Here is a 16,694-nt window from a genome sequence, read left to right on the forward strand (position 1 = left end):
TACACATAGAGTCACAAGAAGCAGAGTACAGCATTAGGAATAGAGACAGTGAAACTATAATGGCTGTATGCGATGTCAAAGGGGTAGTAGATGGGGGGAGGGGGCTATCACCGTGTGAGGGATGTAAATGATAAATGTCTATTACATTGTTTTGTATACCTGAAACTAACAAAAATAATAAAATAATAAAAAATAAAAACCTCTATTTATACTTTACAAAACCCTCACACTTTTTCAAATAATAAATAAATAGGTCTCAAATAAATATATGCTACAGACAGTAGTAGGATAAATTCTCTCCTCTGGCTAACACTCTGGCCCTAATACCGTCATGCCACTGTTCAAAACTATTCCCAAGTTTCCACTAATTACCAAATAAATTGAAACTGCTGCGGCATGGCAAGTGAGTCTTTCATGACTAGTTCCACTTTACTTCTCCAGGTTTGCTTTTTACCCCTTTTCATCTTTATTCACCCCAAGTCCCACTTAAAGTGGACCACTGACGATGCTCAGCACTTTTAACACCCAGATCCCGTCACTCAAGCCATATACTTGCCCTTCCCTCTGTACCTCTGCCACTCCAAAGCTTCCCACCCAAGCATCATCCCTTGGGCAAAAGTTGAACTCCCACTGAACTTTTCATTTCTCCTATAGTTCCTCTTGGAATTTTCATTATTGCTCTCATATGTATTACCTACAGTATAATACTGTCAACTTCCTGAGGGCAAGGACTACATATCATCATCTTTACACCCTCCAATGCTCTTCGTACAGAGCTTTAGCTATATCATGTACTCAATAAAAGATTACAGAATTAAAAATAGGTACGAAATGCCCAAAGAAATACTACCGAATTACTTGATTTGAAAAAAGGACATTTATTTGAAAAAATAAATTACTTGATTTGGAAAAATGGAATACTACTCAGCATTTTAAAAAATGAACTATTAATACATACTACATAGGTGAATCTCAAAATAATTATGTTAAATGAAAGAAGTCAGACAAAATAAAGCATGACTGCGTGATTCCATTTATACAAAACTCTAGAAAATGCAAACTAATCCATAGTGAGAGACAGCAGACGAGTGGCTGCCTGGGTATGGGGGCAAGTGCACAGGGAGAGTGAGGGAACAACAGGAGGGAGAGATTACAGAAGGGAAAACTTTTGGAAGTGATGGATATGTTCATCATCTTGATTTTGGTGATGGTTTAAGAGGCATAGATATTTTGACGTATGTGTCAAAATTTACAAAATTGTATACTTAATATACGTTTGTTGTATATCAACATTCCATAATTCAAGTAGAAAAACGAAAGGAGGGAGGGAGGGAAACAGGGAGGGAAAAAGGAAAGGAGAGGAGGAAGAAAGAGAGAGGGTGGAAGGGAAGGAAGGAGAAAGGGAGGGAGAGAGGTTGGCTACATGGATTAACAAGCCGCATGACACTGCCTGGTAGCTCACTCGCCAGCACAACCTAAGGGACCAAACCAGCACAACCATGTCACCAAAACGTTCTCATCTTATTTCTCCCCATCACTTAACAGCAATAGAGAAAGGGTAGGAGTAACAGCAGCTAACATTTACCAAGCACTGTCCTAATCACTTAACATGTATTATCATTTAATTTTCACACCTTTATGAAGTATGTACTATTCTTTTCTGCACTTAACAACTAAGTAAACTGACATTCAAACGTGATCTGCCTGCTTCTACAGCCTGTGCTTTCAAGCGCCTGCTACACTGCCTACCTAACAACTGTCTATCATCAACTATCCCCTCTCTCCTCTGGTAACCATTAATTCATTGGGGCCAAGCACGAAGGGAAACATTTTTCAAAATTACTCAGCAAACAAATGATAGTGGAACAACACAAACCTCAATGACCAGTTAATCAAATTTATTCTAGCTATCACGTGACTGTGTTGATTCATTCTTTATATACAAAGTATCTAACACAAACTCCTGTGGACCCTGAAGTTACTATTAAGTTGGTGCAAAAGTAATTGCGGTTTTTGCAATTATTTTTAACCTTTAAACCGCAATTATTTTTGTACCAGCCTAATAGTAAACAGCCATCATCCTGCCTCTATTGTTTCAGGTGCAGTTCTCTATCTATAAGGAATAATATCAGGCACAAGATGGGGATAAGACAACTTAGCAGGCATGGAAAGACAAGCAAAGAACAGGTGCTTTAGAATAAAGGAGGAAAAACACAGCATTTTCTTTCTTTATTTTTGTTTTTGTTATAAAATAACTCCAGACAGCCACACACAAGTCTTAAGTATGATGCATAACATAGTGACTTCAGACTACATACCCAGTTGTGCCCAAAGTGGGTTATATGGATGAGTCTTTGCCAACATGTCCACACTCTGAGAGGAATGTTTTTCTAAAAATATTTTTATAGGTGGTTGTCCATTTGGCATGACTGTTGGAACCCAGGCAAGATGATTGGTCAGAACTGCAGTAATGAGTGCTGGCAAGAATCTGAAAACAAAATGCATCCTTTCAGGTTTCAACTTGCCTTCATGACACCGTAGGTACAATATAATGACAAAATAAAGAGAGCGCACATTCTCATGTGGCCGAACAACATAAAAAAGGAGAGGAGAGAAGAAAGGAAGGCATATCACTTGGATGAAAATGAAAGTTAATTAATTTTTTGGATGTATAAAAGTTAAAGAAAATCCTTAAATTGGGGCGGCCAAATGGCTCAGTTGGTTAGAGTGCGAGCTCTGAACAACAGGGTTGCCGGTTTGATTCCCACATGGGCCAGTGAGCTGCGCCCTCCACAACTAGATTGAAGACAATGAGCTGCCACGGAGCTTCCGGAGGGGCGGCCAGATGGCTCAGTTGGTTAGAGCACGAGCTCTTAACAACAAGGTTGCCAGTTCAATTCCCGCATGGGATGGTGGGCTATGCCCCCTGAAACTAAAGACTGAAAATGGCAACTGGACTTGGAGCTGAGCTGCGCCCTCTACAAGTAGATTGACAATGGACAATGACTTGGGAGCTGATCGGCCCTGGAGAAACACTCTGTTCCCCAATATTCCCCAATAAAAAAAATTTAAAAAAAAAATCCTTAAATAAAGATAGCATTCACAAGAAGCTATTTCTGATCAAAATTATAAAACAAAAATGTAGTTTTACTTGAAAAATTATGGATTCTTTTCAGTGTTTAATCTACACCATTTATTAACAAATCAACCAGGAAATCTATACATTTCCAAATTACTGAATGGGAAAATAAAGGAAAGTATTAAGCAAACTTTGTTTACCATCAAAGAGAATAAAAACATCTGCATGACTCATCTGAATTCTAGGAATTTGATGAATGCTTAGAAGGGAACAATATGATAAATTATCACACTAAAAATGTATTACTGGAACCTTGGCACTTCCTTATGATTTTCTACTTCTTTTCTACAGAATTAAACTGCAAAAGTGGGTGTAATTCACAAAAAATGGGACGCCTCAGAGAGTTCTATGTCAGAAATTTTAATTTAACACAAAGACATTTTTACTGTTTCTCATTCATAAAGTTCTGTGGCCTTCTTCCACACTCTATATTTTAATTACCTTTTAGAACTGTTTTGATTATTAATAATATGAAATAATTCCAAAGATAATGGTTAATCCTTTCACTTTTGTAATTGAGTTTGATCACAATCTGAAATCTAGTTACAGCAAAATAATAGCTAAGATAGACAGACAGACAGATAAGAGTAAGCCATACTGATTTTTTGAAGCATTTTCCATTAGAAAAGTAAATTCCTTCATGAAACGATGGCAAAGCTGGTTCTTTTCTGGAATCCCCGACATCATTGTAAGCCAGACAGGCTCTCCAATTCGTGGCATTGTGTAAAGATTACAAATTGTTGTCCTAAAAAGAGGGACACACATTATGAAATTCATAGTTCCCAGAATCACATACTCTTGAAATAAAATTATCTTGCCTGCTTGGGCCACACACCTAGATTATTAAAGCTTTTGAGAGAAGACAATGAATCAAGTCATTTTCTTTGTCATCAGCACAGTACCATGGGTAATATTCTGTACATTAACTCAAAATATGTTGGTTCTGGCTCTGCACCCAATCACTGTGTGCTCTTGGGTAAATTATTTTCCTAATTTAAGCATCAGTTTCCTCCACCCGTAAAACGAAAGGACTAGGTAATTTCTAAAGCCCCTTCCAGCTCTATGTTCTGAAGGTATATGCTGTACTTAGATATACTGTAAATCATCAACAACACAGAAAAGAAAAATATTCTAAATGGAGTAGTAGCTTATCCATATAACCACTCCAAATACTACTTTCTCAGCATCCTTTTGTCGCCTATGCTCAGACTCTTTCTGAAGGACGATGAGGACATGATAGATGGCATGCTATATTTCTGACTCTCTTTCAACGTTCTGAAGTTTTCCTTGAATCAACACAAGAGAGGTTTACCGTACAATTATGCTAGTGCTCTTCTGGCTGTCTATTTCATTTCAGGCAATAGCTGGTCTCGTGACTTGCACTCTCTCCTGAAGTCTTCAAGAATATATTTAAGATGTCAATTCATTTCTTTTACATTAATATCCATTTAGCAAAGTCCTATACACTCACTAGACTAACCAACTCCTGTAAAGTTGGGTCTTCAGAAACTAGTCAATCTCTATTCTATCTCCACAAGTGCTAATACCTACATCTCAGTACAATTCTCTAATACCTAGAATCCAAAAAATAAAAATAATTCTCTTGCTTGTACAAGTTTCATTGAATATTGACCCAATATGAACATGATATATTACAATGGATAGAAGTGAATATACGGGTCACGTTAATGAGTTCTTGGTGGGCCATAAAATCATTGCTGAGAACTTAAAAATAAATAAATGGAAAAGAAATAAAGGGTTTTTTTACAGAGAAAAATACGACTAGAATATAAACAAGGGATATTTAAAAATGCTTACTTTTAATGCCTATTAAGGATACCCAGATAGAAAGGAAAACTGAGCACAAATGTTTATCCCCTTTCAGTTGTGATGCCCCAACTGAACACCACTTAAGGATATAAAAACAGATAAATTACTACAACAGATAGAATGGGAGAGGAACCTTAGTGAAAATTAAAATTATAGATACAATAAAATTCTAGAAGACAAAACATAGACAAGAATGTTAACTGAAGTAGTAGGGTAGAGGAAGATATGGGCTATAGTGTTCATGGCGGGGGGTGGCGGGGGGGGGGGCACATTCATAGAGGGGCTAATTTGCCCACTGAAGCAAGAAGGGGCTCAGGACTCACAAGGAGAGAGAGAAGATCAATCTAGGAGTTTTAGTTTCTAACAAACAGAATTCAAGAGAGAAGAAATAGAGGAAAATAAATTATCAAAGAAAGTAAAATATTTACTAGAGCTGAAAAGACAAGAAGTATTAGCACTATACTGAGAGGCTAAAGGTCTGAGGAGCAGGTGTAAACTCATGGCAAAAAATAAATACGCTCTAAAATTGATAAATCAAGAAATAGCTGCATTAAGTATACTGTTTAATAATATGGAGGTAAATAACAAAAGAAATAGTTAAGAGTTAAAAGAGAATGTTCTTGGTAAGTAAGAATGGGGATGGGAGAGGTAAGACAGGCTTCATTTATTTTTCATTATTAGATTTTTCAGTATATGTTTTTGTTTCTTAGCCATGTAGATGTACTTTTTGATCTAAAAAACCACTGTATAAATGGATGAGCTGATCAATTCATTGCCCATGAGTTTCTTCAGCATATTAGTGTCTACTACAAACTATGTGTCATGGTCCAGGACCAGATCACTAACATTAGTAGAGTGGTCCATGAAGACATCAGCTTTAGTGTTTCGGTGTTTAAGAATATGTACTATGATCTCAGTGTATCAGGTGCAAAGAAGGCAAAAAAATTAATTATGCAGTAGTGCTTCCCACTATATACAACTCTATGCTGTCATTAATGATCTAGAAGTAAAGTTGCTTTCTTCCCCACTAATGATTATGCCCTACCCTTCAGGGGTAGAAAGAGCAAGTATTTTCAGTCATCTGACCTTTTGTTTCTCCTGGTCTGTCCCTAGAGAATGAAAGACTCCTTCAGTTGTAAGGGAACTGTGGATACAATTTAGTTTTCTTTGATACACAGGAAGTCTAGGTAAAAATCCAAGGAGCTCACCTTTGCCAGGAAAGAATGCTAACTAAAGCATACTTCCTGCTTCTCTAAGTTTCAAGGCTTCTGTATACATGTGAATCATTTCCTTCCTCTTCTCAACTACCCAAAATTCATTAATCATCTGGTCTCAAATAATCACATACTTTTAAAATTATCTAACAGCTAATTTTTAATAACCACTTAATTTTAACATTAAGTATGAGTCTTATTTGTAGTGATGTTCTATAAAGTTGATGTGAACATTCAATTAGTAAACACTGAATCACTGTTCCTAGGGGAAATACAGGGTTTAGATTCCTGTGAGCCTCTGGTCACAACATTTCGTCAACCCATCAATACATAATCTCGTTTTATGTGGGTTTCTGTAATATTTAATATACTGTTGATTAACACTGCATTCACAACGAATAGCACTTGACTCACTTCTAAATGAAGTTTACCTAACACATGTATTTTTCTCTGTAAGGTACATCACAGCTTTCTTGCACTTAGAAACACTGGACAACATTTCGGCACTATGCTTGAGGGGCATTTTTCATAGCAAAATCACTAACAAAAAGCAAGAAATGCTAAAAAGAAAAAAAAGAAAAGAAAAAAGAAAAGGAAGTGGCACTAAACAGATGTCAAAAGGACACTTGTTTAAACTAATACAAAAGAGAATGTACACAATCGTGACATACATTTTCAATAATTTGATAACTCACACATGTTGTAAATTCTAGGCAATCTTAAAATTCTAAGGCTAGGCCATTCATCCTATTCTATTACCAAAGCAAGTAACTCCTAGATATTTAATTCAATTTTTAAAAAATACAAATATTGTTTATAACTTAAGAGCAAGATCAGTATTCTACTAGGAATGAATCCTCTGACAATATTTACTATTCTGGTAATCTCAGCTGGATCTATAATGACAGTGTTTCCTCAGAGCTCAAACAGGGACTCTTGGCCTTCTGCCACAGAGCATGTGACTGCAGAAAAGAAGCTGTAATCCAATAATGTAAGTAATAGTTCCAAGTGCAGGGGTGAGGGTTCATTACCTTGCAATACTGCAAAATGTAAAACTCAAAATAATACTGCAGGATTCTTTTAGGTAAATAAGCAAAATGTCTATACTATTTCTCCAGTGTACATAAAAGAGGAAAGACTGAGAAGATGAGAGGATAAAGCAGACCTAACATAAATCTCTTAGAGGGAGACAAGTATCAGTCATTTAGTGTGATTCCCAATGTTAAGTTCACATGCAATAAGTTTGCTTGCCATAATTAGAGCACAGTTACAGCAGTTGTTGGAGCTTCAGGCACAAGCTTTGTTGTGCCACAAAACGCTGGCAGAAGAAAAACTATTTGATTTGCCATTTCTAGAGAAAGGATCAAGCAACAGTTATTTGGAACATCAAGTTCATATTCCCTCTATCCATGTGTCCTTGTATTGCATGTATCCAAGAACATCTGATTACTATCACTGGTTAACTAACATTTAACTAATCCCTACATCTAGGAGCCCAAACGGGGACAAAGTATATTTCCGCTGGAACAAGGGTCTCTTCTGGTCATATTTGCTTGTCTAATGGTCCAGTAATAAACATCATACCACTGATGGCTCCCACATATGCCTGAATCCCAAGCACATTTGATTTTAAAAACACAGGAGCTCAATGGCCTACTGAATTATACCCTCATTTGATCATGAGACAAAGAAATTTAAAAAGTGGATCAGAATAAGGTAAATAAAATAAATAAATCTTCCTGTGTACACTGCAAAACAACCATATATTATGAAAAGTTGGAGAATATGTACCTGAATTCATTTAGGGCATCAACTATGCGATTATAAGCCAAACTCCTCTGACTGGCATCAGCGGATCTCCGGCTCATTTTCATCGCCTTTAAAGCAATCAAATAGTTAATTCTTACACTCATCACAGGCGAAATATGAAAAAAAAAATAAAGTGAAAGACAAAGCCATATATTTCCACAACATTCTACCACCGTTCTTATCTAGAAAGATATAAAGAAGACACACATATTTACAGTGCTTTCTTTTATGTACCTTAGATCATTAATGATTATAATGAAATTCACATTTTTCAAGTGTTAAATCTCTTATTGTAACTGTCAAACCACAGAATGTCAACACACAAAGAAAATGATGTTGACAGTTTCTGGGTTACATAAAGCTACTTTTTTCCCCAAATAGAACACAATGATAAGTCACTAAGAAAAACTCATGGTTTCCTCTAATATTTCACAAATAATGGTTCTGTTAAGAAAATACTTTTTTTAAGATCTGAAATATAAAGATTCTACTGAAATATATCTCCAGTTATTAGTAACATTTGCTTTCTTAAAAACATGTTTAGCCAAGGTTGAAAAGCCTTGCTTTAGGTAGAAAAAAGGAGATTAGTATTAGGATATGGATGTCAGGAAGAACTTTGCAATTTTTTTAGATCTTTGAAAGACAATATAATTCTGCATTACTTATGTTACTAAAAATTAATTTTCAAAAAATTTTAAACATATGTTTAACAGAAAGTCAGACTACTTCAGGCCAGAAATCATGTTCATATACATCCAAAAGCTTCACAGGGTAAAAGTGAAACTTACTTTACGTTTTTCAAACTACTGAGAGATTCCCAATTTAAAAGAAGACAATTTTTTAGCTAGAATTGAGCAGTATTCTTCCTTATTTTTACCAGCAATAAAAACATTTAATCAAATTATAGATCTCAAAAGGTAACATAAACCTCAAAAAAATTCCCATGGTGCCCAGAAACAAAATCCTTTTTTTTTTCCATTAAAGAAAAAAAAGTGGTAGTTTGAAAACTGGTCCTAAAAGATAACTTCTTGGGATGGTCTAGTGTTTACTATATTCTATCATTAATAACTGTAGAACTTTTAAAATTTATACATACAATAAATGTATTCATTCAGCCTATGTTTCAGCTTTAATAAGAAATGAGATATTAAACTTGAACAAATATCTAGATGTCTTTAAGTACTGCAATGTACACTTTAGGTTACAGAATGGTCAAAGCATTAAAATATCTGAAAAGTAATCTTTAATGAGTTCTACACTGTCTAGATATTTCAAGTTTAATACAAAGCTTAAAACACTTCTCCCAGTAACAAAATGTCAGCTCAGCCACAATGAGCATTATGTGTATTGATTTTGGCAACAACAGACTACAAAAAGGGACAGGAGCCAACTGAAGAAAATGTCACCAGTGTCTAACTTCTGAAAGAGTGAGTGAAAATGGCCTTTACTCACTTGTTTAGTAAAAAAAAGTATTGCTAATGATCTACTTGTCTTTTCACAGATGCAATGTGAATAACTAATATCAGTGTCTCTTCTAGAGGCAGATGATTCTTATTCACTACTCAGTTACTGAAATGCATCCTCTACTTTCTAGACCATTCTAATTGGTCTTTCTGTCTCTCGCCTCTTATTCTAGTCTCTTTTAAACACTGCAAATTAATCTTCCTAAAGCACAATATGGAGACAGCCTTAAAAACAGCCAAAACTTCTGGCGAGCATTCTAGATTCTTTGTGATCTGGTCCCCATTAACTCTGCCAGCCAACTCGTCTCTGCATTCTTTTCCCTTCCGCATACTGTCACAGGGATTCAGAACTTTAGTTATACCCACTGATTCACTGGTTCAACTTCTGGGAATCTCTTCTAAAATATAATGTGGAAAATTCACCAATATGTTATCTACATTGCAGCTATAATTGTGAGAAAGTAGAAATGGTCTAATAGAAAAATTGTTACTTAAACTAAGGGAAGCCACTAAAAATATATTTAAGAACAATTTATAATGACATGAGAAATGTGTATGTTACAATGATGAGTTTTTAACAACAGGCATACAATTAAAGCAATAGGGACACAGCACAATCCCCATCAAGCAAAAGTACAACATGCATAGAAAAGGCCTGGATAAGACTTTCAACAAAATGTTAATGAATTATCTTTGGGTGGCAAGGATATCAATTTTTCTTGCTATTCTACTATATCCAATTTCCAAAGTTTTATGTTTAAAAAAATTCTACACATCCTTTAAGATGCAGTCCAAACGAAACACCTTCCCAATACAAAGTCATTTTTCTTTCCTATAAACTCCTAAAAAAAACTTGGCTTGCTTTCATTTTTAGTTATCCTTATATTCTATCTTATAGTCACAGTTTTCTTACTTTACATAAATTTATTACATACACTATCAATAACATTTGACACAATTAATTACTCCTACCTTCTTAAAACACTGTCTTCACTTGGATTCCCTCAAAAAAGCACTCTCTATTATTTTTCCTTCTACTTGAATGGCCAATCCTCAGGCTCCTCTCCTCAAACTTTAACGTTGAAATGCTCCACAAATCAGGCCTACAATCTCTGCGCCCCTCTTCCCTCCCACAGTCAATTTCATGGCTTTAAATATCATCTTCACCCTGGTGACTGTGCAGCTTGGACCTTTCCCCTAAACTCTACATTCATATGACCACTTGGATGTCCAGGAGGCATCTCAAACAGTCTCCTGATCTTCGTCCACCATCTGTGCATCTGTAGTTTTCCCATTTTAGTACTGGCAAGTCCATCCTTCTTACTGCTCAAATGAAAACTGAGTCAACCTCTATTGTTCTTTCTCTTACACTCCAGCTCAGTCCACCAGCTAATCTCATTCGATTTTCAAAATATATCCAGAATCCAACCACTTCTCACCAATTCCACCACTAAACTGGTTTGAGTATCATCATCTCTCACCTAGATTATCACAACAGCCTCCTAACTGGTCCCGCAACATCCACCTTTGCTCCTACAAATCTGTTCTCCATCAGCAGTAAGAGTGATCGACATAAATAATGTCATCCCTCCACTCAAAACCCTCCAGTGGTTTGCCATCTTTTTCTTAAGAGTAAATGCCAGTGCTCTGACCATGGTGTCTTTGAAGGCCATACATGACTTTGTCTTAGTCTACCCCAGCCACTCTGGCCTCCTGACTTCTGCTCAAGCATCAGGCTTACTCCAGACATAGGACCTTTGCCCTGCCTTGAACATTCTTCTTTCAGATGCTGTAGCTCACTTCCTCCGCATCTCTGGACCATGTGCCATTTTATCAGGAGCCTTCCAGACTAGCCTATAAAAATTAGCAATCCTTTCATCCATCATTCCTTATAAACTCTTCCCTATTTTATTTTTCTCCACAGCACTTATTCCCATATAATAGTTTATATATTCATTTGTTTATTTGCTGTCCCATGAGCTTAGGAGTGTTGCTTTTTTCACATCTTATCTTTACTTGCTAGAACAGTGCCTGCCACATTATGGGCCCTCAATTATTTATTTATTGAATGAATGGATGAAGGACCTTAGATCTTTTATTAGGCAGTAAGTGTCTTAAAGAGTTGAAATCTATGTTGTATCTTCCAGAGCACTCGGTACCTGCCCGGTGCCTGTCAATTTTTCTGCCATGTGAATAAACATAATGCTTCAACAAAAGAGTAAGATTCAAAGGAAAATAAGGGATATAAACAAACCAACAACATGACTATGCTTACCTGTTCTATTGCACTTTTTAATTTGTTCATGTGGCTTTCAAAAAGAGGAAAATGTGAAAAAAAGAATTCATTAAATTTGTTATTTTCATCTTCATCTTTGGATAATGAAAAGATTACCCCAATTGCAATCTTCTTTTTCCTCACAATTCCTGGGTTAGGGCCACAGCTCTCATCTGACAGATTAAAGCTTTCTTCTATAGACCTTAAAAACAAATTTTTAATTTAAAAAATATATAAAAATAATTAAATTCACAATTTAATCTCCTTGCTGATTAAATGTAGGCAAGCTAAAGTCTTCTGCTGTTTTATCAAGTAAACCTAAAAATTCTGTATCAGTTGGATATCTCTTTGAGAAATCTACTGGCTATTCTTTCATTATCACATTGTTATAAAAAATTTTGAGTCAGACTGGGAACCCTTTGAAAAAAAAAGTCACTAAAAAATAGATAATCCCAATTCATAACCTAAACATGCCCGAATTTTAAGGTTTATATATGAGTCTGATACAATCTCTTCACAGTTCTAGACTTGTTACTTTTGATTCCAGGTGTAAAATCAAAGGTGAAGGAATAAAGGGAGTGGGTAAAGGAGAAGCTTCATTGTCTATAGATATATTTAACATGGATGAAAGTCCCAAAAGAAGAGTTAAAACTATAAAACTTTACAAGAAAACAGGATAACAGTTTCACGACGTTGGGTTTGGCAATGATTTCTTGGATATGACATCCAAAGCATAGGCAACAAAAGAAAAAAAGGGATAAATTGAACCACATATAAATTAAGAACTATTTTACATGAAAGGACACTATCAATGGAATGAAAGGCAATCCATAGAATGGGAGAAAATATTTGCAAAGCATTTGTGTGATAAAGGATTGATATCCAGAATATATAAATAATTCCTACAACTCAACAACAGAAAAACAAACAACCTGATTTAAAACTAGGCAAAGCACTAGAATAGCTATTTCTCCCCAAAGAAGACATACACATGGCAAATAAGCACTTGAAAAGATGCTCAACATCACTAGCCATTGGGGAAATGCAAATCAAAACAATGAGATACCACTTCACACCCATTAAGATGTCTATCACTATCATAAAACAACAACAACAGAATAACAATGGGAATGATGTGGAGAAATTAGAACTCTTGTGCATTTCTGGTAGGAATGTAAAATGGTGCAACCACGGTGCAAAACAGTATGGTAATTCCTCAAAAACTTAAACACAGAATTACCATATGATCCAGCAATTCCACTTCTGGGTATATGACCAAAAGAATTAAAAGCAGGGATTCGAACTACTATTTATATACCCAGTGTTCACAGCAGCATTATTCACAAGAGCCAAAGGTGGAAACAACGAAAATGTCCATAACAGATAAATGAATAAAGAAAATGTGGTATGTCGTACAATGGATTATTATTCAGCCATAAAAAGGAATGAAATTCTGATTCATGCTATAACATGGATGAAACCTGAAGACATGCTAAATGAAATAAGCCAGACATAAAAGGACAAAACAAATATTCTATGATTCCACTTATATGAGGATCTAGAGTAGTCAAAGTTTTACAGATAAAACATGGACTGGTGACTGCCAGGAGCTAAGGGGAGGGAGGAAAGGGGAGTTATTGTTTAATGGGTACAGAGTTTCAGTTTGGGGAGATACGTTCTGGACGTGAATGGCTGCACAACAACGTGAAGATACTTAATGCCACTGAACTGTATACCTAATAATCGTTATAATGGTAAATTTTATGTTATACATAATTTACCACAATAAAAAAAATGCAATATATTTAAAAAGTTTTTAAGTTACAGACTTAAAATACACAAAATATAAGTCAAGGCTCTAAAACATACAAAATTGTGTTTAAGGAACTATTCAATCTTGTTGTTAATTTAAGGTTCCAACGTACCATCTGGGAAATACGCCATTCTCCAAACTTGTTGTTTGGCTGCGTCGCCAACGTCTCTGGTAGCTGCTAGCACAACTTCGGGTAAGTGAGGAGTTTGGAGAGGGAAACGGTGTAATAAGCAAACTGCTGAGAGATGCTGTCAAGTCAGAATAAGAACAAGTATACTGTATAAGTCAATTATAACTAAGTATAAGGACAATTTCTTTTTAACAAATTTAAGGGTGGTGACTCAAATTTTCCAGTTTGCTTCATGAGCCTCTAAAATTTCCATTAAAAGAAAAATATCATTGGAGGAAGGTCCCAAAGAAAAATCATATTAATAGTGTGTTGGCAAGAGACTCTGAGACAATTCCCCTTTGACATCCTTATCCCTACCTCCCAGAAGAAAACGCTACTTTGAAATAAAGCATTATCCCTTTGGCCATGACACAGGCCCCTAGCTTAGCTGAACACTCAGTGCTTAAATTAAAGGAAATATGATGTGATTCAATTTTAATGCAGCAGTTGAGTTTTAAGAACAAAAGTTATATTTGAAAGTGTCTCAATATCACTTAAAGATGTCATTTAAAAGGATTCGTGGATCACTTATGCATAGGTAGTCAAGCCTCTGACTGCTTGACCACTTTTAATAAGAGTCGTGACTATACCTATTAAGCTCCAAAAAGGGTAAACCCTATAAACTGCTCCCTGGAGCATTCTAAGGGGAGACACATTCCAAGAGAGTCCACTCTAATTATAATTGCTGCAATCCCTAAATGTAGGAATTATTCTTTTTCCAAAACCATTCTCTGCAATCCAAAAGCTCTGTTTTTTCTTGGGCTAGGAATTCTCTCCTTCCCACTGGATCTATAGAGGAAAGGACATTAAGAACTTGCTTTTGTTTGGCAGTATTTTAGATTCCTATCTTCATGATTATCACTACATACTGCAAATTTGTAAAGTAATCAAAATCAGAGAAGTATTATCATCATCTATGAAAAGGTCCATGCCACATGATATATCATTTTAGACACCAGGACTGAAAACTAAGAGACTGACATTATGAAGATCTGTTCATTTGAGTTCTCTCTGACAAACTCAGCGATAAAGGGGAGAGCGTTACGTACCATGCAAACATCTGGACCACCAATGAATTAATTCTAAACTACTTTCTTGAAATGACCCCATTCTATCAATTAATGTTGTAAAACTTTGTGGTCTAAGATAAGACTGGGTATGTATAACTAATCTGGGTATGGCTTCTGTGAAAAACCAAATGTTACTCTAAAGTTGGAAAAGCTGTTTTACTAAATTCTGATATTACAAATAACCCTGTAAGAAAATACACAATCAACTTAAATGGCATGCATGATTTTAATGATTTAAAGAAGCCTTATAGATCAATCTAGCCAGGCCCTTCACTTTATAGCTGAATCAAATGAAGTATGAAGATGTGAATTTCTCACCTCCAAAATTAAATTCCTGCCACAGAAAACAAAATCTCTAGATTATATAGAAGCAACAGTATTAAGAAAAATATACCCTAGATTAGTTCTGAAGAACAAAAATAACAAACTCAATTAGAAAAGAAGGGTGAGATTATTTGAGAGATGCAGATTTTTCCTATTATAGTAGTGGTTCTCAACTCTAGCTGTCCATCAGAATCAGGTGTTGACTTTTTCATGTTGTTTTGTTTCTCAAATATGGATGCCTAAGACTTTCTCTAGGCTAAATCAGAGTCTTCAGGAGTAGATTGCAGGCATCTGAAAATTTTTTTTGAAAATTCTTGTTATTCTAATGTAAACCCAGAGATTATAACAGTTAAGTTTGGACTTCTCATCCATACTCAAAATTGAATTGCAAACAATTTAAATACCAAGAGCCATATAATGTGACAACACACATGAACAACCATCGTGAATAAAGTTTCTCATACCTAACAAAAATTCAAGCCTAAGATTAGTCAGTCCTTCTTTCACTTACGCTGATCTCTGGGCCCTGACAAACACTTTTCCTTTTAAATGGCATGTCCTTCTGCCATGCCTTTAACTGGGTAACATCTACTTATTTTTCAAGATACAACTCAAGTGTTATCCCTCTGTGAAGCACTGGTGGTCCCTGCCCTTGCCCAGGCTGTTAGATGCCGTTTCTCTGAACTCTTGGCACAGGTCTATTACAGAACGCATCACACAATGAACCATGACAGATGATTTTCCTAACTATTCTCTCAGTAGACTCTGCTCTTAAGGAAGAATCTGGACTTTACTCTTTTTCTTTATCCCCAGCATGTGTCAATAAAAGACTGTTAGACAAATTTTAGGAGAGTCCATATTTGAAAGGAATATGTATAACATTAGATCAAAGTGCTTAAGTCTTTCTGGGCAAGAGACAGTCTAATTAAACTCCAGTTACGAGCAGGTAGATACAAGCAAATGTGTTCTTCTACCATGCTACTCAGCAGTCCTTTCCTCATCCTGGCTCAGCCTGAGCCAGTGTGCATTCATCCAAGCCGTGCTCCACCAGGCACATTTCAGAGCGAACATGAAAATGTTTTAATTTAAAACATTTCTCTCTGCTGTTTCTACAATTCTCTTGTAATATCAACACTAACACACCGCATACATAAAACTGAATGATAAAGTCAAAGATAAAAAAGAAAATCAATGTCGGCTAACAGCTCTCTCATAAACACCGTACATGAAGCTGGCCTTACCAGAGCGTGCTATGCCGCTGTCTCTGTCCTCATTCAGCTCTCTTCCAGGCATGTCCATTGGGTTGCTGTGAACTGTGAATCAAGACAAAACTGTCAGTTATAAAATAGATTGCTATTCAGATTGACGTTGTTCCTTTTAAATAGCAAACTAAATCATGCTCATCTCATAGCATTCCTCTATTGTTTTCAACAGCATGGCACAAACCCAACACCAAGAGCTATTACTCAGTTGAACAAGCTTTAAGCTCTGATGATTTGACATATAATATGAAAATAATGTATATCTGAAGAAGCAAGGGCGACTAAATTAAGTAGAAGCATAGTCAATGACATAGGAAGACATTCAC

At 35.8% G+C, this 16,694-nt stretch overlaps 1 protein-coding gene across 2 annotated transcripts in view; it reads right to left on the reverse strand.

Moving 5' to 3' along the window:
- Positions 1–16,694, reverse strand: part of FNIP1 (folliculin interacting protein 1) — a 110,530-nt gene that overhangs the window by 23,024 nt on the left and 70,812 nt on the right. For both annotated transcript variants that reach the window (XM_033096377.1, XM_033096378.1), the window contains 6 exons: positions 16,348–16,419; positions 13,656–13,791; positions 11,731–11,932; positions 7,975–8,060; positions 3,738–3,884; positions 2,319–2,488 (listed from right to left, as the gene is read on the reverse strand). In XM_033096377.1, coding sequence (XP_032952268.1) covers positions 2,319–2,488; positions 3,738–3,884; positions 7,975–8,060; positions 11,731–11,932; positions 13,656–13,791; positions 16,348–16,419 — 813 coding nt within the window. The remainder of the gene's footprint in view (positions 1–2,318; positions 2,489–3,737; positions 3,885–7,974; positions 8,061–11,730; positions 11,933–13,655; positions 13,792–16,347; positions 16,420–16,694) is intronic.

The sequence above is a fragment of the Rhinolophus ferrumequinum genome, chromosome 24 (assembly GCF_004115265.2).
Source record: "Rhinolophus ferrumequinum isolate MPI-CBG mRhiFer1 chromosome 24, mRhiFer1_v1.p, whole genome shotgun sequence".
NCBI lineage: Eukaryota > Metazoa > Chordata > Mammalia > Chiroptera > Rhinolophidae > Rhinolophus > Rhinolophus ferrumequinum.